The sequence below is a fragment of the Lynx rufus genome, unplaced genomic scaffold (genome assembly GCF_022079265.1).
Source record: "Lynx rufus isolate CCGP_SWC_20201006 ecotype Redwood Valley unplaced genomic scaffold, mLynRuf1.p SCAF_12, whole genome shotgun sequence".
In the NCBI taxonomy this organism is placed as follows: domain Eukaryota; kingdom Metazoa; phylum Chordata; class Mammalia; order Carnivora; family Felidae; genus Lynx; species Lynx rufus.
The window spans coordinates 20,271,025-20,293,632 of record NW_025814826.1 but is presented as its reverse complement, the minus strand read 5'-3'; the positions used below and the strand labels follow the sequence as shown (position 1 = coordinate 20,293,632).

General features: G+C 41.0%; 1 protein-coding gene across 1 annotated transcript in view; it reads right to left on the bottom strand.

Annotated features, from left to right (window-relative positions):
* PREX2 (phosphatidylinositol-3,4,5-trisphosphate dependent Rac exchange factor 2) overlaps nucleotides 1-22,163 on the bottom strand; it is a 291,402-nt gene extending 269,239 nt beyond the window's left edge. Inside the window, exon 1 of the mRNA XM_047073746.1 lies at nucleotides 22,023-22,163. Coding sequence (XP_046929702.1) covers nucleotides 22,023-22,163 — 141 coding nt within the window. The remainder of the gene's footprint in view (nucleotides 1-22,022) is intronic.
* Between the last annotated feature and the right edge of the window lie 445 nt (nucleotides 22,164-22,608).

The following is a 22,608-nucleotide window of genomic DNA, read 5'->3' as shown; positions in this document are numbered from 1 at the left end:
GGAGCACAGAGGCAGGAGGAAAGTCAAGAGTGTAGTGTCCTGGAAGGAAGTGTTTCAGTGAGGGGAAGATCCACATTCTTTTAGGTCAAGCAAAATGAAGACTGAGAAACTGGCCATTGGATTTAGCAACATGGATATCACTGGTGACTGGGACAAAGTTATGTTTGGTGGAGTGAGGGAATAAAAGCCAACAGGGTTCGGTTCAAAAGAAAATGTGAAGAGAGTCTTCAGCCTAACTTTTCTGTTCTTGGGGTACGGACACGAACTCTGTTTTCTTCTGCACATATTTTCCTTTGTCATTTACCTTCATGTAACCTTGAATGAGCTATACATCTGGGTTATCTCTATAATACCTGACAATGACAATAATAACACTGATCCTTGCACTCACAGTTTATTGCCACTGTTTCTTAGGTATGCTGAGACAGCACAGGGGAAATACCACAGGCCTGGAAGCAAGAATAGATGTGCACTCTTTCAGAAGCTAGAGCCTCCTTTTATTCCCCATAAAACTGGGAGGTTGATCCCCATATCACAGGACTGTTGTGCAGGTTAACGATAATGTATATAAATTCCCATGGTATGTGAGTTGACTGGCACACATCAGTTACTTTCCCCCTTTCCCAGTAGGTAGTAGAAGGGCCAGAAGTCACATCTCACTGTGCCAAGTAGCCAATTTAACTATCCCACTGCATAGTACTTAAAAAGCAAAACAAAACCTACTTTTTTTCTTCCAGAGGTTTATGTATCTGGAGAACTAAAGAAAAGCATGGAAGGGTAGAAATGAAATTCCTAGGCATATTCAACTGCGAAAAAGCCTGTTCTGGGTCATGATTGTGATCACTTTGCCCCATTTCTGACCATTTTGGCCAACACAATAATGCCTTTCTGGTCATGGGTTTTTTTTTTTTTTGTTTTGTTTTTTAATTTTTTTTTAACGTTTATTTATTTTTGAGACAGAGACAGAGCATGAATGGGGGAGGGGCAGAGAGAGAGGGAGACACAGAATCGGAAGCAGGCTCCAGGCTCTGAGCCATCAGCCCAGAGCCCGACGCGGGGCTTGAACCCACGGACCGCGAGATGGTGACCTGAGCTGAAGTCAGAGGCTTAACCGACTGACCCACCCAGGCGCCCCTCTGGTCATGGTTTTTAAGCTACTCCATAATGCACTCTAATTCTCAACTTGTGCTGTTTGCCTCTTTGTGGTCTCAGAACACTCTCACTTTTCAAGAAAGCATGTCCACAATTTAAACCACACTGATCAACTGTTTAGCAGCATATTGGAAAACCATTACTCATCTCAATCCCTGATTTATATATATATATATATTTATATATTTATATATATATTTATATATATTTATATATATTTATATTTATATATTTATATATATTTATATTTATTTATATTTATATATTTATATATATATTTATATATATATATAAATGCCATTTTATTCATTGCCTTGTATTTCTCAATCCTACATATGCATTACAATCAGCTAGGAAGCTTTTTAAAATACTAATTCCTGACTCTCCACTCTCTCTCCCCTTAAGATTCTAATTAAGCTGGTCTGGAGGGAGGGCCTCTTCATATTCCCCACTGATTCCAATATGTGTTGGGCTTAATGGGTTGGTCTCTTCTCACCTGTGCCCAAAGAAGCCATTCCTAGAATCTATTGCTAAAGCCTGTCTGCCAGAGAACTCTTCCTGAATCAAGGCTCAATTCTGAGACTCTTGCTCAAACCACCCCCCCCCCCACCACCACCACCACCAACCTCTCCACTATCTACCAGTAGTTCTAAACTACTCTTCTGGCATTGAAGGCCACTCAACCATCTGACCCCCAGGCCACCCACTACTCCCCTACACCAACCCTTCAGTCAAATCACGTTAATCACTGTTATACAAAAGCAAAACCATAGTATGACACTGCCTTTCCAACAATTCCCATCAAAAGTATAATAAACCCAAAAACCACAGCCATTTACTCTTAGTCACTAGCATGACAGATGAAAGAGAATCTGCTTGCATTAGGTAAATTAATATAAGAATATAACTGATAAATGCTTCAGATAGTGAAAACTCTGCTGTGTGAGCTGGTGAGGAAGGGAGCCCTGCACCACTGGTCTCTGTCCTGACCCTTCAGGCTCTCCTCTAGCAGATTCTGAGTAGCCTTGTGTATGACATCAATTGCATCATACTCTCAGAAGAGGTGAACGATTTTCTCTTGATATATTTCACATTTCTTACTCTGAAGTTAAAAGAGGATTACCTCTGGATCAAGAAAACATGAGTTTGTAGCTACTAGTGTGAGAACTCCTAACTCCAAGTATTTTTGGTGTATTTTCCCAAACTGGCAGCCCAGTCCAATCTCTGCAGGGGACTGGTGGGGCTGAGAATTGCAAAATAAAATGTCAGCCTCTATTTGTAAATTGGTTCCATCAGAGACATAGAAGCGTGAAAAATAGATTAGAAGTATTGTTATTTTTACTGGGATAATTAATCCCATGTTGTTGAAAGGCTGATGATCATTACAGTATTTCTTCCTGTGAATAGGAATAGCTCTCATTTCAGGTTGTGGGGTTTGGAGTTTTTTAATTCATATTTGCCTTTGGTTTGGGGTGGCAGTTTGAAGACTAAACTGTATCTGGACCTAATACTGTTTTATACGAAATTTAGAGATTATGACTCCATGAAAAAGAACTTAACCCTCAGCAAGTGTTACTCAAATATACAACATCAAGTGAACAAACAAAACCGCTGCTCTTTGGTTTCCCAAAATGGTGACAAACAGATTTCTCTCTCTCACTATTCTTCCATACTTTCTGAATTTCTAAACAAATTTTAACAACAGTATAAACAATCAAGGATGAGAAGTATTAAAGGTCCTGGGAATTAGAACAAACAGAACTATAGAAAATTGAATTATATTAAGATATATTAAGATATTGATATTAAGACAAGTCAGGCTCAGATAATAAGCAAAAGATTCTCTGTCCCTTTTGTTTGGAGCAACTCATTTCATCCGTGTCCACCTGGGACCATAAGTGAACTGAAAAAAGACCCTCCGAATGTTTACACAGCAGAAGCCAAGTGAACCTGCTGATCCAAATCAACAGTAAACTTCAAACAAGCTGTCAGGAAAGTTTCAAGCTTTTCCAAATGGCTCAGTTTTTACATGAGACCAGACCTGAATTATTAAGGAAGGGCCTAGCGTCTGATAAGTATTCTTCTAAGTTACACAATAATCATAAAACATTAATAAACCTTTCTAGGTGGAAAAAAAACGGATGAAGGGAGTAACTATGAACCAACTGGCTTAAGTGATTATTCTAATCATCTAAGGAAATAAATTCAATGAAAGCAGTCAAAATCTACCTCCCCTTGGATTACAAACATTGGTCCTAATCTTTATTATTTTGGGACCATCCATCTCTCAGAAGTTATCATAAGCCTAAAGTCAGTCTAGAAAAACTGTATCTAATGGGGGTTCCTGAAAGTGAAAGGGACAGGGCATGATTAGACCAGAGTCCACCAGAGTCCATGGGAAGGGGCTAAGCAGCAGAAACCTTTCTGTGTGTAAAAGATGGCAGAGATCCCCTTTGAGCTGCTCCCTGGGCTCTGTGTCACACACACTACAGACCTCTGCTGTGGTAACCCTTGACCCCAGTTCCTTTCATGACCTCCGAAATGTCCAGATGTTATCTTAGATCAAATTCTAAACCCAGCCTTGCTTCCCAGGGATCGCCCCACCCACATTTACCTCACACTTGATTGACACCATCCACTGGCACTCAGCACCTCCTCCAGGGAGGTTGGAACTGGATGCATCCTCAGAAACGGAGCAGAGAGGAGCAGAAAATCTCAAAGCCCCCAGGTAAGAGCTACTGATGGCATTGAACATTTTGTTACGGAGGTAAAGGGATGTTCATTCTGTATCTGATTTCCCTCCTCGCACCGTATCTCACATTACCTCATTAGACAAATGTGCTTGCCTTTAAAGCTCACTGCATATATTCTGTACACATTCTTGTGGTTAGTGTGGTACAATGAAGGCTGGTTTTGTTTGTCCCAGCATTGTCAGAATCACAAACACACTCAAAACCAGTGCCACTGATAACGACAGATAAGTTTTTCCTTACTTTGAAACAATCAGGCAGACAAGTCACAAACAGCATAAAGAAGTGAATGGAAAAGATTTCAACTTTCTGTGGTAATTGTGTTTGCACTTCCTTTTAACTTTTATGATGTGTTAGCCATAGAATGGCCTCTAAAGCGAAACGGAAGAGGAAAGTACATAACCTTATCAAAAAATACAGCCAGCTAAATCCCTTCCCTTCAGTTACACTTTTTAAAAGTCTAATGTAATTATATTATTCACCAATTTCTATACTGAAGTTGGTAATGATGAAAGTAATAAATCTCTTACCCTTCCTTTGTGCTACAAATTCAGTAAACTAAAGAATGAAGCTCCACAAAAGCCTGCTTAAAAATATAATTTATAGAACCAACCCTGAAAAAAATTTCAGCACCAGAATCCGAGCTCCCAGACTCTATTAACAAGGAGGCAAGAAACAAGGCCCCAGGATGCTGAGGGGAAAGGGAGTATTTTCCACAGTCCTGAAGTGACCCTTCCCCTCCCCCACAGTCTCTGGCTGTGGCTCCCAATAACACTTTATAGGCCACAAAGGAGCTGCATCCAGCTGTCCACACTTCTCAAGGGAGTCACTTCTAGAGGGCCGTCAGGGAGATGATACCATCAGAACAAGAAGTGGGGAGGGGTTGCAAGATACACTCTTACCCTTCCTTTTTTCTCTCAGGGAAAGACCTTGAATAAGCAAAACGTGAGAAAGAAAGCATTCCATACCTTAGCTTTTAACTCATCTGGGATTATCTAAAGTAGCACTTAGAAAACTGGCTTTGGACCTGCTGCACATTCAGGATCCCCAATCTCTCACCCCCACCCTCCTTGCTCAATGCTTCAGTCCACTCAGGGCTGAAGGACACTTCATTTTCAGCAGAAGCTTCTCTGAGGTGGTGCACTACTCAGATAGCTGGTTCCCACAATGGTGGATTCTAACCTTGGCTGTAATCCCCACGAGACGCAAGGCTGCTGGGATGTGAAACCATATTGGCAAACACTCTGTAAAATAAGCTCCTCAATGGTATAAACATACACCAGTGACACAGTGAGGTAGCAAATATTTTTAGTTTGCTGCACTTCCAAAAAATATATATATGCCTACTATACTAAAGTCAGTGTACTGAGAAATGACAGCTCAAGAATTAACTGGTTAAAGCCTTAAATCTTGGAGTCACTAAGCTATTGCTAATCTGTTCCATTAACTTTATTAGCTATGCATACCTGGGTTTAATTTCACCTCTAAATTATAATTATACTGAAGAGTTGAACAAGAGACCTGATTAGCACTTTCCTCTTGCATAAGGCCTATTAAGGTAAGAGTAAAAAAAAAAAAAAAAAAAAGGCATTTTCAAATATTCTTAGAAACTTGCAGAACAGAGTGACTTCCTGTCTTTTCATCCTATATAAAATGTCAAAACAAAACACACACAGAATTTTATTCCCCATCTGCTTCATTCATTCTCCTTGCCATTTAAATTCACTAATACACCAAACATTTTACTCATTTGTCTTGTGTCTCCCATTTTAGAAAGGGAGCTCCATGAAACAGGGATATTTAATTTCCGCATATAGCCTCCCAGCCTGGAACAGTGATTGGCACACAGTGATTGGCACAGTGATGTGCTCAATGACTCTGCCCTGGAATATAAACAATCAAAATATCTAGACCCTATGTTTTTGAAAACAAGTACTGAAAGACTAAATTGTAAGGTTGATACATTAGAGGTATTTTTTAACATTGACCTAACATATAAATTGCACTATGTCAAAAGTAAGGTCTTTCACAAATACGTTGGTTTTGAAGTAAACTGAAAAATCACTCTGATTCCATTTTGCGGTCACATATTTGCTTACAGATTGTCTCATTCTACCTTTATTTATTCCAGAATTACTGCAAATTTCACTTAGCACATATTAAATACTAAAGAAAATTCTAGAATATCACAGAGTAATTAGAACTTTGGATTCTGACAGGCTGGAAAAGAAATGGTTTGTAGAAAGAATGTATGATACCATATAGTAAAGCTACAATTTTCTTTTAAATCTAATTAGCACAGTTTTTCTTTTTTTAAAATTTTATTCAAATATCTTGGCTGACTACATGGACCTCTCATTCAGGTTTACTTGTATTTTCCTGATGCCATTAAAGTTGAATCTGACCCAGACACTCAGCTATAGAAAGGTGAAGGTTTAAAATTAAGTATCTGTTCAAGTATCAACTAAACTTTCAAATTTTCTGGACATCTAACTCATTATATTCCCTATAATTAAGTCATTCTTAAGTATAATATAATTTTTTAATAAAAAATAGCCTTAAAGCCCAAAAAATATTTGGTATCCTAAAAAATTCCACTATACAGAGAAGATACAATTTATATGTGAGAATTATTAGTTCACTGAAAATACGAAGGAGAAACATCAAATTCATATTTTACTTGAAAGCTATATTCATCTATTCATAGCATGATTCCTTTTGGACTCTAAGATTATACAGCTGTGCTAACTATCCTTGCTAGAAGCTGAGAAAAATGGCCATGTCTATAGAACATGGCTTATTTATCAAAGATCATCCTGGGACTACCAGAATGCCAGTTACTCTCCCTTATCTATCCTATCAAAAGAAGTCCTGGCAAGTAGAACACTCCCAGGGGTAACAATCATTTCAACTAAGGTTCACCTCATTCGTGTTTAAATTACATCAATGCAGGGGCGCCTGGGTGGCGCAGTCGGTTAAGCGTCCGACTTCAGCCAGGTCACGATCTCGCGGTCCGTGAGTTCGAGCCCCGCGTCGGGCTCTGGGCTGATGGCTCAGAGCCTGGAGCCTGTTTCCGATTCTGTGTCTCCCTCTCTCTCTGCCCCTCCCCCGTTCATGCTCTGTCTCTCTCTGTCCCAAAAATAAATAAAACGTTGAAAAAAAAAAAAATTACATCAATGCAAATTATACAGTATCCACTGAATGCAGAGCGATACATACATTTCGGAGAGCAAAAGGTGTGTGTATGTGTGTGCATCTGCGTATTTAATCCTTGCTTCAAACATAAAGTGATCTAATCATATATAGGATACATAGAAGTAATATTTAACACATAAAACCAAGAGTTCACCAGGTATAAAGTAGTAAGTAAATAAGTACTTAGAGATACAAAATTAATCCAAGAGGAATTAAATTACACTGAAAATAGTTTTAGCAATGATATACACTAAGAGATAACCAACAGAACTAAGGTTGTCTATTTTTAAATGATTCATTGCTGGGGCACCTAGGTGGCTCAGTTGGTTAAGAGTCTGACTTCACCTCAGGTAATGATCTTGCAGTTCGTGGGTTTGAGCCCAGCTTGAGGCTCTGTGCTGACAGCTCATAGTCTGGAGCCTACTTCAGATGCTGTGTTGTGTCTCCCTCTCTCTGCCCCTCCCCCACTCAGCTTTGTCTCTTTTTCTCTCTCAAAAGTAAATAAACATTTTTAAAAAATTAAATGATTCATTGCCTTTTCTCATTTCTGTGCTGGAAACTCATGACTTCTGGATAACTGTTGGCAGCTGAGTGCTTGCCTGGCTCTGACCCCTATCTTGGATTGACCATGATCTTCTTGTTGCTCCCTTGCTCTCTCTCGTTGGTTTGCCCGAAACCAACTACTGTTGCTTCCTGACTTCTAGCTTCTGTGTTCTATGTCCTGATCCCAACATCTGCCTTGGTTTTCTGATGCCTGATTAATCACAGTGCTCCCACGATCTAGAAATGCCCAGGCCAGTGAATCACCAGCAGAAGGTGTTAGAATAGCTGCTGCACAATGGGCCAACTCAAAATCCTCACCCTCCTACTGAGGAACTGACTAGAGTATCCGCAAGTTACCATACATTGTGTTACAATGACACAAACCTTGTAGGGGTTGTGGGTTGTGAGTTATGCATGAATATGCAGTGCCTGACACACAACAAGCACATATTAAATGATTTCCATATTTTCCTGGGTCTGTTTTGTTTGAGACTTCAGAAAAAAATTTTTTAAACTACACAAAATCTCCATATCGCCGTATCTTCACTCTTCCTGCACTGAAGGCAAAAAATAAAAAATAAAAATAAAAACAAAAAGTCAGAAAAAAAACCTTTTAGGTAGCTCCTATAAACATATGTGAAGAGATAAATAAATATTAGATTTCTAGATGGACCAGAATATGCTATTTTGGAGGGAAATAACCCAAATTATATGCTGAGTATAATAGGTTCTTACAGTAAAGGAATCCAAGTATTAATATAAATGACTTTCTGAGAACACAAGCCCAAAGTATCCCTGGGGCCCAAAGTGTGGCAAAAAAAATACACCTTGCCCATCTTTTCCACTTCCTTATTTTAGCACAGAACACCTCAAGTACCCGGTTGCCCAAGTAGGTAGCACATTTCCCAGTCCCCCTTGCAGCTGGTTCAGCCGTGTTATGACACTCTGGTCAAGGGGATGAGAGTGAAAGCAAAGTGTGGAATTCATCTCTGTCCCCCTAGGGCTGGAACGTGAAAGGGGTCTGTAGGCCAGCCTTAACCATATGGTCCAGCACACCCTAGTGTACTGGTTCCCCAGCCTTCTGCACACTGGAACCACCTGGAGAAACTGTATAAAACACTGGTGCCTGGCTCTCTCTCTCCTACAGACATTGATTTAATGGGTCCTAGGGGATACTGGAGCAGTAAGATAGAAGGAAGGAGACTCTGAATAGCCTGACAGAGCTGAGCTGCTTACTCCCCTGAAACACTGTTAGGCAATCACATTGAAAAATTAAATAACCAGAGCTCCAAGAGGAGCTCCAAGAACACACACAAAAAAAGCCGTGTTGATTACGTACGGCTTTCTTATTCAAAAACAAACAGTGCTGTTTAAACTACTGTCGTTTGGCTTCAGTGAAAGCAGCTGAACAAATATGCTCATAAATAAACATAATAAACATGCAAATTCTGGTCTTCAGAAAAAATATATAAGTATAGGTTAAAAATAATACCATTCTTTTTCTTTTAAATTTTAAGAGAGCAAGAGCATGCACACATGTGCAGGGGAGAGGGACAGAGGGAGAAAGAGACAGAGAAAGAAAAAGAGAGAGAATCATAAGCAGGCTCCATGCTCAGTGCGAAGCCTGACGCAGGGCTCTATCTCATGACCCTGGGATCATGACCTGAGCCAAAATCAAGAGTTGGACGCTCTACTACTAAACCACCCAGGCAGCCCAACACTATTCTTTTTCTAACAAAAAAAATGAAAGTTTACCAATAGCAAAAGAGAGTGTAGTTTTAGCAGTCTAGGGAAATCACTGGTGAGCTTTCATTAAAGAAAAACTAAAAATAAATTTAAAATATTAAGATTATCCAGTTAAGACAAAGACAAAAATATATTAAAGTTTGCCAATTCATTAATAATTAGCATAAATCAATGAAACATTTGAAGCACAATGTGAGATGTCAAAAAAGATGCTAGGACAGAGTTAAGTAAATACTGATTTATCTTGCAGGGCCATTTTTGATAGGATACCTGTTAAACTGCTTTAATAAAGAAATGGACTCTTTCTATTTTCTTGTTCTGTTATCCTCAACATGTGACTTCCATTTCATGGTCCAAAATGGCTGCCTCATTACCTGCCATCACATCCTCATACCAGACAGGGAGAAGGAAGAGAGCACCTATTCCTTCATTATAAAGGTACACCTTAGAATCTATCCATGCCACTTCTGCTCACATCCCACTGCCCAGAACCTATTCATATGCCCACACTTAACTGTAAGGGAGGCTGAGAAATGTAGTCCTAAATTAGACAATCATGCCTTGAGGTAAAACTTTTATCACTATGGAAGAAAAGAATATTGGACATTGGGAGCAATTAGAAGTCTCTGCCAGGGGTCTCATTATTAAGAGGTACAAGAAAAATTAGGATAAAGCTGTGTTTAGAATATTCAAAAATTTTTGGCAGAATATATGAATACAAAAATATTTCTATACAACATATAGAAATACATTAAAGTTATACAAAGTCCAACACATAGATATACAGCATAGAAAATGAAAATCCACTTTGTTTTCATAATTTCATCTCTGGGGAAATAATGAGTTATTAAATCAATCTTGGAATATGTGGATATGAAGCTAACATTTGGGTGATATAATGTCTTTCCATAGCTCTTCCCCAAGTGCTACTGACAGAAATAAAACTTTGGAATGGAAGATATTATTTCTGGAATCCTAAGATTACTTTCTTTGGGGCAATAGTCTCAAGTAAGAAAAAAACTAGAATCCAAAGGAGCATGAAATCAAGGCCAAGCTGAGGCATTAGAAGGCATCAAAGGAAAACATCAATATTCCTTGTACAATCACTAAAAATGTGACACCATCTATAAAGCCTCTTCTACTGGCAAGAAGACAATTTACATAGATAATTAAAGTAACAAAAGTAGCAAAGCAAAATCAAACAGACATCAACCTTTATGTGACTCTCCCAGAGAAACAAAGTTTTAAAATGAATAAAAATTTTACTCGTTCATATTCTATATTGCTGTATTTTTGCTATTAACCCAGAGAGTATTTCTATATCAGTATTCTAAATTTAACCAGCTGCAGTCATTCCTTAAGTATTGTACCATTTAACCTTTTCAAGTGAAGGGCTTGCCTTTTAAAGGAAAATACTCATTTCACATTAACGACAGAACATAATGTCCTTGGCTTAGATATTCTTGAACAACACAGGTCCTTTTTTGTACACTGTGCTTAGCTATATGGCAAGCCTAGAACACCATAGGTTTATTCAAGGAATCAATGCCTGAAGTCATCTATACTAACTAGAAATGTTTAAAAATCATAATCTCAACGTACCAAACTTCTTAAAATTATAATCACTGACTTCTTGGATAAAATGCAATAATCATTCATGAGAATGGAAAAAAAATTAGAAAAAAGTTTTTATAAGATGTACCAGGATTTGAATGATTATACTTAATACCACTTGAAAAGTGACCCAACCATACTCTTAAGTAAAGAAACACTTACTAAGGGGTGTTTTTCCTGAATTTTTGATGGTTTGAGGCAAATATAATGTCATAAGTCAAAGAAATCTTGGTTTTAATATAGCTCATGAAATTTTAATAAGTTCAGAATAAAAATTCATTATGGAAAGTAAATGTTATAAGTAAGATTTTTAAAGAATACACATAAACAAAAAAATATTTTTTTGGTCAAATTGTACTCAAAACTCAAACATAACAATTTTATTTGGCATTAAAACATAAACCAGGTACTGTGTATAGTAAAAGAGCACTCAGAATATTATTAAAAGACAAGTACGAAGAAAAACTGAAATGATACCAACATGTTGTCAGATAAATCGTTTCTTTTTAAAAAGTGTGCACAGTAATGGCTGTAGGCATTAAATGTGAGAATATATAAGTTCCACACAATTTGTATCATGGTTTAAAAAATGATTATGTCATTATTTCCAAGATTTGAACCTAGTCATAATAAATATAAGAAGTCATGAGATGCCACTTCTGTACTCTGACTTCTAAATTTATATGTTACACTTAAGAATGTACACTTGAAAGAATGATTATACAAAAACGATCAAACATCCAACCTCAGATACCTAAGTTCAATTCCTCTTACTATTTTCAAAAGGGTATGTTCCAAATCTTAACCACTGACTTTATAGTTCCTTACGCTCAGCAAAAACAAACAACAAAACAAAAACAGAACACAAAGAAAACAATAGTTCAATTTCATAGAGAAATAAAGGCCATGAGGTAGAAACTCCAACTTTCCTCACCTCTAAAATAATCCTGGGAACTACATCCTTTCCTTCCTTCCCCACCCCCAACCCCTACCCCCCCACCCACAACCTGACTCTCAACTCCCCAAGGCCACACCTCCCCTGCATTCCTGAAGCCCCCTCTGGCTTCCTCAGGACCTTTCTTTATCTATTAAAGCATCCAGCATGTTTCAAGGCTAGAAGACAACGGGCTCAGGAGCAGGCTAGGTGGCCTCAGAAAGTGCCAGACTCAGTCTGTGGTGTAGGAGAGACAGGGAAAGAGAGATAAAGTAGAAGTTTGGGAGGAAAAAAAAGAGAGAGGAAATGCATATAACTATCAGGACTCCACCTATAGAAGCTGCTTTGAACTTGAAGCCAGGCTGTGAGATGTCACTGGATGTGTTTTCCAAATATGAAACTAAGCATAAAGAGGCTATGCAATTTGCCCCAAGTCACACAGTTTGTAAATTTCAGTGCCAGAACTTTAACCCAGGTCATCAGATTCCCTAAACCCATGCTCTGTACGTGCACTTCAGCCCACTGTCCCAGCGTGGCTGGTGAGTGTTCACAAGGAGGTACAAAGGCCACCCCAGCAGTTCTGCTAGCGCTAGACTAGAGAAGAAGCAGAATTTCAAAAATACACGAGAGACAGCTGGCTCATTCTTTAGAGTCAGAGTCTGCAAAAACGTGTTGCTGTGGGTGTTTCACAGCAGTGAATTTTGCCAAGTTTCTTCCTTATCTCCCAGTGACATGGGGGTTCTTGCCATGGTCTGCAGGAAGATGCACCAGACTTCCACAACGATCTGTTGTAGCTGCTTCTGTTTCCTTTTCATTGTCTCCTCCCCTTGGCTATGCTCATCTTCCTCAAACATCCCTGGACAAAATCATCCCCTTATGTTACTAACCTATTTCTCCCCTTGCACTTTACCACCAACTCTGGGTAGTTTTTCCATCAGTCTTCACCAACTCAGCTTTCACTGATGTCTCAGATCCCTCAGTTAGGCTTCTGGTCATACACATTACTGGAGCTAATCCCAAATGACATTCTAATTGTCAAAGCCAGTGGCCTCTTCAGTCTGCACACTACCTACTTCTCAAATGTAGGTCACTTGGGTGGCTCAGTCGGTTGAACGTCAAACTCAATTTCGGCTCAGGTCATGATCTCACAGTTTTGTTGAGTTCCAGCCCTGCATCGGGCTCTGTGCTGACAGTGCGGAGCCTGCTTGGGATTCTCTCTCTCCCTCACTTTCGGCCCCTCTCCTGTTCATGCTCTCTCTGCCTCTCTCAAAATAAATAAATAAACTTAAAAAAAATTGTAAGGAGTTCTGACACTTTATTTTTTTTTCTACTTTTTTTAACCTTTTATTTATTTTTGAGACAGGGAGAGACAGAGCATGAACAGGGGAGGGTCAGAGAGAGGGAGACACAGAATCTGAAACAGGCTCCAAGCTCTGAGCTGTCAGCACAGAGCCCGATGCGGGGCTCAAACTCACGGACCGCGAGATCATGACCTGAGCCAAAGTCGGCCACTTAACCGACTGAGCCACCCAGGCGCCCCGAGTTCTGACACTTTAAAGAATGCTTTCTTCTGGGAACTAAATCCTTCCTTGGATTTCAAGAGATCCCTCTCTCCTGGTTGTTTCAACCTTTGATGTCTCAGTACTAGACACCAGTGCACCGTACTTCTTCCTCTACCCTTTAAATGCTGGCTCTCCAACCCTTTACCCTTGGTTTGTATGTTTGCCCCCTCCTCAAGTTGTTCCCTTACGGCATCTCATCCACCTGATGGTTTCAACGCATATGATTATTTAATTGCTAGATCTCCAATTTTTGCCCCAAATTCTTTCTTAACTTTCATATTCTTATCTTCAAAAATCAGCAGAATTTGCAGCTTGGCAGGTCCAAAATGAAATTCACTTTTCTCCCCCCCCCCAACGCTGTTCTGTCCCTTGCATTCCATTTCTCAGTTAATGACACTACCCACCTCGTCTTCAAACTACAGACCAAAGCACCCACCCTGTCTCCTCCCTTCTACATAAACCTCCACTTCTTATGAATGAGCACCAATACCAAAGGTTCTACCCAAGACCGTCTCAGAGTTGTTGGGTGTTTGTCTGTCTGTGGTTTGGTTTTTATTCTGTTTTGTTTATCTTCTTCTTCTACCTTCGATCAGACATTCCACATTTCTTACCTGGACCAATGCAATGGCAGAAACTCCTAATGGGTAACTAGATTCCAGTCTTTATTCCTCAATCCCACTGACAGAATTCTCTTGCTGAGAAACAAAGCTACTCTCCATAGATACTCTTCTTATATTAACGGTTTCATAATAAGGTAGAATTATGCAGACGAAACCATAAGACAAAAGAGTGGCTCTGGCCACATGATTAACTCCAAAAAACAGAATTATGAATGAACTATGACATATTCACTACAAGAGTCAAGACATTAAGGGCAGCTTCCTGAGGCATCCTCATGTATACACATTCAAACTAGTGGCTAGAAAACAAAGAAATCTGCCAAATCAGCCTAACTAGTGCCCAGCCAGGGGGCTCAGTTAAGACCTCTCTGAGGGCTTAGGATAAAAAAAGATCAGAGTCTTGAGACCCTCAGAGAAAGACCACTTTGGTACAAGCAGAAATCTATTATTTTACAAGCTAGACTATGTTTATGTTTCATGTTGACTCTAGGATTACTGACCTGTGCTCTTCCCTAGTAAATAATAATGTTTTGAAGATTACAACCCGTCCCAGATTTAGAGAAGCAGGGAAAAGTCTTCTCTGTGTGCTTATGCTGAGGACCAGTGAGGGGATAGGGCATAGGGTGTAAGAGGAAGGAATCCCAAGGTGAAACTCAGAGACACGGATTCAGGAAATCTTGGCCCGGCAACTTTTTCCCACAGGATATGCCTTTCCAGTGCCAACTCTGGCTGTCACAATCTTGTTTATTGTTACTAAGAGAGAAGGTGTCCCATAATGCTTGACCTCCCACTACCTTTGGTTAAATTCAGAATTGTTAAAAACAGAATCCTTCTCCAACTGGACTGAACTTACTCCATCCCCTTATCAATACCCCAAAATACTCAAAAAGCATGCAGAACTTTTGAGTCTCCATCAGCGAAGAATTTTCCGCATCCCCCAGACGACATCATGCCAGCACACCCAGAATACCGTACCAGGGTCACACGGAACGTGATGCTCTCTCCACATGGGCAGTTGTCTTCCCAGGCAGCTGGCATTGTCCTCATCCTTCAGAAGCCATCTACCACCTCTTTCCCTAAACTTCCCCTGACCCCAGACTGAAGGAGTCCCTTGATGCCCGCCCCCACGCATCTTTGCTTCTTACCCTATCACTGCCCCTCCCACATGGCACTGTGATTACCTGTATACTGAGGGGTAGGATGGCAGCATATGAATTTGAGGGTCACACAATTCAGCCTGTAACATAAGCCTAAGCATAATGTGTTGAATCAATTCATCCTTGCCTGGAAAAGTTAGATCGTAACTGAAAGAAGTTGTTTTTGGACTTTGTGGTGTTTGCTTTTGTTTTATTTGCCTGTTTGTTTCCTTGAGCACCTGCTATTTACACAGCACTATGTTTAGGCCAAGAAAATTGTACCCAGGAAATAAATACACCATTCTTATTCTCTGGGGAGTTTACTCTCAGGTAAGTGGCTTTTCTAACTGCTTTAGCAAAGGCACAAATCAGAAGAAGGTGCAGTTATGCTAGGAAAGGCCGAGTGGAGAGTCTGAAGCCATATAATTCATCCCCCCCTCACCCTCTGTGAAGGCCGCTGAAGCCAAACCACAGAACCCTGGAACTCTAGGGGGCACTATTCGAAAGAACTAAGAGACTTATATATTAAGCCAAATCAGATCATAAATATGCAATTTTTTACTGTCAACTGTAAAACACCATACTATGGTTGTGGTTACATAGAATACAAAGTGTCCTCACAGTCTTAAGTCAACGGAGGATTTACAAGAATATCATGGGAAGAAGGACTGCATGGACAGAAAGGAATCACAAGGGAAGGAAGTACAGAAGAGACTCAGAGAGAGAAAGAGAGAGAAAGTGTAAAGGAGAAAACCATGCAGGCAAAAATTATACACTAACGATGACCAGTGTGTGTAGCTCTGTGTAACAACTACAACATCAGAAGATCTATTGATAGAACCCGCCCCCTGTGAGCCAGGGACTGGGCAGAGCCCAAGGCTTACATCCTATCCTTCAAGCAACCTTGAGAAATGTTATTGTTTCCCCATTGAACAGATGAAGTAAATGGTGCTTGAGAAGTTTAGGAGCCTGCACAAAGTTAGCTAGTAAATTAGAGACAGGATTCAGATTCTGGGGTATCTGAAGTCAAAGCCTACCCAGGTAACATTTCAAAATCTGTTGTTTATGACGAGACATGTAGCCCAAAGTCTTTGTCTACATGTGCCTACAGTGTGGAACAGCATTGCACACTGATTTGCCAGGGACAATCCGGGTTTATATCTGTTTCCCAGTGTAATTAGTAACCACTCCCTTTCACTCTCAGAAGTGTCCCAGTTTAGGGACGCCTGGGTGGCTCAGTGAGTTAAGCATCAAATATCAGCTCAGGTCATGATCTTGCAGTTCATGGGTTCGGGCCCCTAGTCAGGCTTGCTGCTGTCAGTGCAGAAAGCCTGCTTTGAATCCTCTGCCCCTCTCTCTCTGCCCCTCCCCTGCTTATGCTCTCTCTCAAAAATAAAAAATAAAACATTTAAAAAAAAAAGAAGCATCCCAGTTTAGACAAAACGTGTATCACCATCCTGCCTCAATGCCATAGTGAAGTGTATCTACATGATTTTCCAGGTCCAGTGTAAAGTAAAAGTATGAGGCCTTTTGCTCAAAAGCCAGGAAAAAAGTGCTACTAGAGGTACTGAAATATGAAGCTTTTTTCTTTCTTGTATCTGTTCTACTCACACTCCATGGTCCCAGTGGACTTCACTCGTAAAACACAAGTTCCAAGATAAAACTAGCACAAATTTCAAGATGGTGCTAGCAGAGCATTGAACCAAGTTCCAGGTCGTCTGGAGCATGAAGCCAGTGCAAACTGCACAGGATACACACCCATGAAGTCGGCCCTGCTCTGCCCTTTTCCTGTCCACTCGAATGGGTCTAAGAAGCCATCCTGATCTTGGTATGCCCTAGGAGGACTGCAAACAGGAAACCAGTTGCAACCCACTATTGTCCAGGCTTGGAACGTTAAATACTGGGTATTAGGTCCATAAAATCACGTCTTTTGACAAAATGTGTTACTTCTAATAAAGCACAAAATTATATCTCCCAAGCAAAACAAGAACATGCATTCAAGCAAATTTGGGCACTCCCTGCATTTTATCTATGACCTAAAAATAACTAATCCAGATAATGCAACCTCCCCAGGATATCAACTGAAAATTTAGAATACAATGAACTGACATAATGGTGCATTACAAAGTCTTTAATACCACAATGCCTGATTTAAACACTGTTTCTGTTTTAAATGCAGGTACTACATGTTTAATTTAAAACTTTTTGTTACATAAATTCCTATGTGCCTGAGTGAAATTTAAATAATTTCTACTATCTATACCAACCAAATAGAAGAAAAACAAAACTGAGAATCTGAAGGATGATGAACTGTCCTTCAGAATGGGGTGGGAGGGGCACCTGGGTGGCTCAGTCAGTAGAGCGTCCAACTCTCAATTTTGGCTCGGGTCAGGATCTCGTGGTTCGTGGGATCGAACCCTGCGTCAGGCTCTGTGCTGAATGTGGAGCCTGCTTGGGATTCTCTCTCTGTGTCCCTCCCTTCACTGTCTCGTGCACTCGTGCTCTCTCTCTCTCTCTTTCTCTCCAAATAAATAAATAAACATTTTTAAAAAAAGAATGGGGTGGGAGGTTAGAGGATGGGTCATTGATTCATTCATTCATCCAGTCATTCAGCAAGTATTTACTGAGTACCTGCAATGTCACAAGCACTGCACAAAATTCTAGGGAAAAAGACAAGTAAAATATGGGCCTGTGCTCAAGAAGTTTACATTCTAGTAGAATGAGACAAAGGTAAACAAATACATGCATAAGCTTCCCTTTGGTGAGAGACAAGAAGTAACTACAGGGAAGAGTGGTACAAAGCAGTGAGTCCTTTAGCCTGGTGGGGAGGGAAGGGATATGATCATGGCAGTTTCCTGAAGGAAGGGAGCCCTGAAGGCCCTGCAGGAATGCAAAAGGATGTAAGGGCTACCAAGGAGCAAGAGAAACCTGAGAGTCCATGGAAGGAGTGAGCCACTCTAGGAGACAGCTATCTAGGGTGGGAGCGGAGAAAGTTGTTCTCTCCTTAAGAAGTTAAAAAGGCAGGGGCGCCTGGGTGGCTCAGTCGGTTAAGCATCCGACTTCAGCTCAGGTCACGATCTCACGGTCCGTGAGTTCGAGCCCCGCATCAGGCTCTGTGCTGATGGCTCGGAGCCTGGAGCCTGCTTCGGATTCTGTGTCTCCCTCTCTCTCTGCCCCTTCCCCGTTCATGCTCTGTCTCTCTCTGTCCCAAAAATAAATAAACGATAAAAAAAAATTTAAAAAAAAAAAAGAAGTTAAAAAGGCAAAGAGCTGGAAATGAGAAGAGAGAGGGATCAGAGGTACAAAAGAAGTATAAAAGCATAAAACTTTCATAGAGTAAGAAACGTTTTCCCCTTCAGCTCATATGATCATTTAACCAAGAGGAAAAAATATCATTTTGTTTGATTATTTATGGACCTGTAAGTAAAAATATGTTCTTGGTAAAACTAACAATATGCTTTCTATCTCTTCATAATAAAGATAAGAGTACCCTTCATCCATGTTAATGGCTGAAACAATGACAGAAATCTAAAACAATGACTAATCTGACAAATATTTACGTTTGATGTAGAAATGCACTATCAATTTTTTCAACAAACGTAACACTGCACTTATTAAATACTACAGCTATTTTTAATGACTTTTATTATTTTCTGCATTTCTTTTCTTTAAGTTTATTTATTTTGAGAGAGAGAGAGAAGAGACAAGGAGCAGGGGAAGGGCAGAGAAGAGAGGAGGACAGCAGGTCGGAAGCTAGAGGGTTCTTTGCCGACAACAGACAGCCAGATGCATGGATTGAACTTAAGAATAGTGAGATCATGACCTGAGCCAAAGTCAGATGCTTAACTGACTTGAGCCACTGAGGTGCCCCTGTGTATCTACATTTCTTATTAGTCCTTCAGGATGGACTCCCAGAAGAGGAATTGCCAGGCCAAAGGGTTTGAATATTTTTAAAATTCTTGGCACATTATCAGGTTAGGCTAAAATGAAAACTAAATTGACTACATTAACTGAAGGTGACCAAGTAAAATACATGGATATTTAGCATTGCTATAAATAAAACTCAAAAAAGAAATACTCGAAAAAGAAAATCTAAAAAGTGTATTATAAGTAGATCTCAGGTTTTGATGGTTTTGTCCAAAAGGAAGTCAGGGTAAACTTTTGTTTAGGATGCTATTCAGGTCAATGAGTGTGTTTGCGTGTGTGAACAGGTATGTGCACAAACACTGCATGTTTGTGCACAAATAATGGACAAAGAAAAATAAAAGTGGAAGAGTCCCTAATTTCCAAATGAAATAAGAAGAATGAAATTATTAAATGACTTGTAAATAGGTACATACAATTTATTCATACCTCCCACAACTTCTTACCCAACTCAATTTGGCAGTAAGTTTTCAATTTTAATAATCAGGTGTTAAGATTAGAAGAAAACCTGATATGATAAATAAAGATCAATAATAAATTGGTTTTTTAATATAGGTTGGGTTAGCTGTCCGTTTCTATAAATTAGGACTCTGCACAGTACTTTTTTCATATGCCTCCAAAAAGGAGTGACTAACGCAATTTAAGAAGTGACTAAGATTTTTCAAAAGCCAAAGGACTTTGTCACCAATAAAGTTTCATGAAAAGAAAATCTGAAGCTATTAAAAGTCAACTCTCCACTTCACACTAGTCAGAATGGCTAGTGTCAAAAAACAAGAAATTAAAAGGGAGGGCAAAGGCTTGGGGAAAAGAGAACTCCCATGCACTGTCAGTGGGAATGCAAATTGGTGCAGCCACTATGGAAAACAGTATGGAAGTTCTTCAAAAGACTAAAAATAGAAGTACCATATGATCCAGTAAGCCCACTTCTGGGTATTTGCCCATGAAAAACAAAAACACTAATTCAAAAAGACATATGCACACTTACGTTTGTTGCAGTGCTATTTACAATAGACAAGATAGGAAAGCAACTTGTGTCCATCTACAGATGAATGGATATAGAAGATGTGGTATACACAATGGAATATTACTCAGCCACCAAAAAAAAAAAAAAAAAAGAAAAAGAAAAAAGAAACCTGGCCATTTGTGACAACATGCATAGACCTAAAGAGTATTATGTTAAGTGAAATAAGTCAGACAGAAAGACAATGTGTAATTTCATTTACAGTGGAATCAAAAAGAACAAAACAAACAAGGAAACAAACAACAGCAAAAAGGGATAGAGTCATAAATACAGAGAACAATCTAGTAATTGCCAGAGGGGAGGGAAGTCGGGGGGACAGGTGAAACAGGTAAAGAGAATTAAGGGGTACACACTTCTAGTTATAAAATAAGTAAGTCATGGAAAAGTACAGCATAGAGAATATAGTCAATAATATTGTAATAACTTTGTTTAAAAAAAGTCATCTCCTTAAAAATATGCTTTTTTTTTTTTACTTTGCTTCATGGAAGTGCATGGGAATCCAGTTATCACCGATTACCCATATATTCTCAAATATCCAGCCTTTCCAAAGAATGTGGCCCCTGGGGGCTAAGGACACTGATTTTAATTTGAGAAGTCAAACAGAAGTCAACCTGTGCATCTTACATCCCTTGAGATACTGTTCTCTCCTTGCTATAGCAAAGAAGTAAATTCCTCTACCATAATTATAAGCAGAAAGTTTACATCTTACTAAACCCTAAGCAGGAAGTTTGGCCTTTGAAACACTTCCCTTGGGACCAGGGCGGGTATGGAACAGGGAGGTAAAAGGAGCAGAAGGTCTGAAGATTTGAGTGAGACTGCAAAGGCTAAAGTCTCTCGGGTCTTTAAATGATGCTCTCCCAGGCATCTGGGTGGAGAGAAGCCAATCCTCAAATGCTTTGTCTTTGCAACAGCGAACAGGAAAATTCAACTTTTGAGTGATGTCTCAAAAGTTTCTTTCACTCAATTTTGCCCCTTCTGGCTCTAAAATGAATGAAACGTTTCCAGAACAGGCTTCCAATGCCACAAGCTGAAACTTTGAAACAAAGTTCCTGCCAGTTCTATGAAATCTTGAAGCCATTTGACACAAGTTTTATGGTAACAGCTCTCCTGGGCTCCGTGTGAACAGGGAACCCAGGAGCTGAGCAGGGAGCAAATTTAAACCCAGGGTGGGGGATGGGGGTAGAAGACTGTAGGGGTAGAATGGGGTGAGCACCACATGTGGCTTTAATATCCAACAGCTGCTAGAGATCATAACCCCGCTGCTCTCTCTGTACCCCCCACCAGAATCCCATGTTTCAAAGATTATCATAACTAAAGGGACTTCGCTGCCATGTAATCTAAAGAACGAACTCAAGTTCCACAAGAATCAAGGATTCGTTATTTTTTTAACTAAATGTACCTGAATGTAGCAGACTGACTTGAATCACCAAGCCAAAGCCTTAAAATAAAATCCCAGGGGAGGAAGAGAATTTGGGGGGGGGGGGGATTACACAATGCAGGCCGGGATGGGGGTAAAGAAGAAAGAGGAAAGATGGGGCAGCAGGGATTCCCTGCACAAGAGGTTCTCCCACTGGAGCTAACTTTTCAAACCCGCGGCTCTCCAAGGCCCTAGGAACTCAGCGCGTGTCCAGGCGTGAAACAATCGCCGCGGGGGTCCTCGCGCCCACGAGCGCGGCGTCGGCGCGCGGGCTCGGGGTTCCCGCGATGCCGGGACCCGTGCCCCGACCCCCGCAGACAATGCCGCGCCCGCTTCCCGCCGCCTCCCCGGGGTCCGCGCCCCGCGCCGCCCGCCGCCTCCCGCGTCGCCGCGCGGGGACACACTCACCGACACCAGGAACTCCAGCGTGCCCACATAGTCCCGCTCGGTCTTCTGCAGCTCGCTGAGCACGCACACGCGCAGGCGAAGCTGTTTCTCCAGGTCCTTGGCGCTCTCCGCGCGGCCGTCCCCGCGGCTCTCGTCGCTCATGGTGGGCGGCGGGACGCGGGGCTGCGGCGCTGCTGCGCTGCGCGCTGCCCCGCGCGCCGGCTGGTGTCCGGCCCCGCGCGGCCAGAAAGGAAAAGTTGCTGCGCCTCCGAGAAGTCCGAGGAGGTACGGGCGACTTTACATGCTGGGGAGAGTCTGGGGTGGTAGGAGAGGGGAGGGCGCCCGCTGGAACTCCGGCGCGGGAGGCGCGAGGCTTTGAGGAGACAACTCCCGGGAGAGGGGGCGCCGGCCCGGGACCTGCGCGCCCGGCCCCACGGCTCCGGCCTCACGCGGCCCGGGCTGGAGGGGAGGCGGCTCCGGCAGCCACAGCGGTGACTTGGACATTAATCAAATGCTTTGTATCCATGTGACTCCGACCCTTTACCCTTCGCCAAATCTCAGGAAAAAGGAAACAACCCTGGGGAAGTGTGTTGCGTGCCAGCTAACT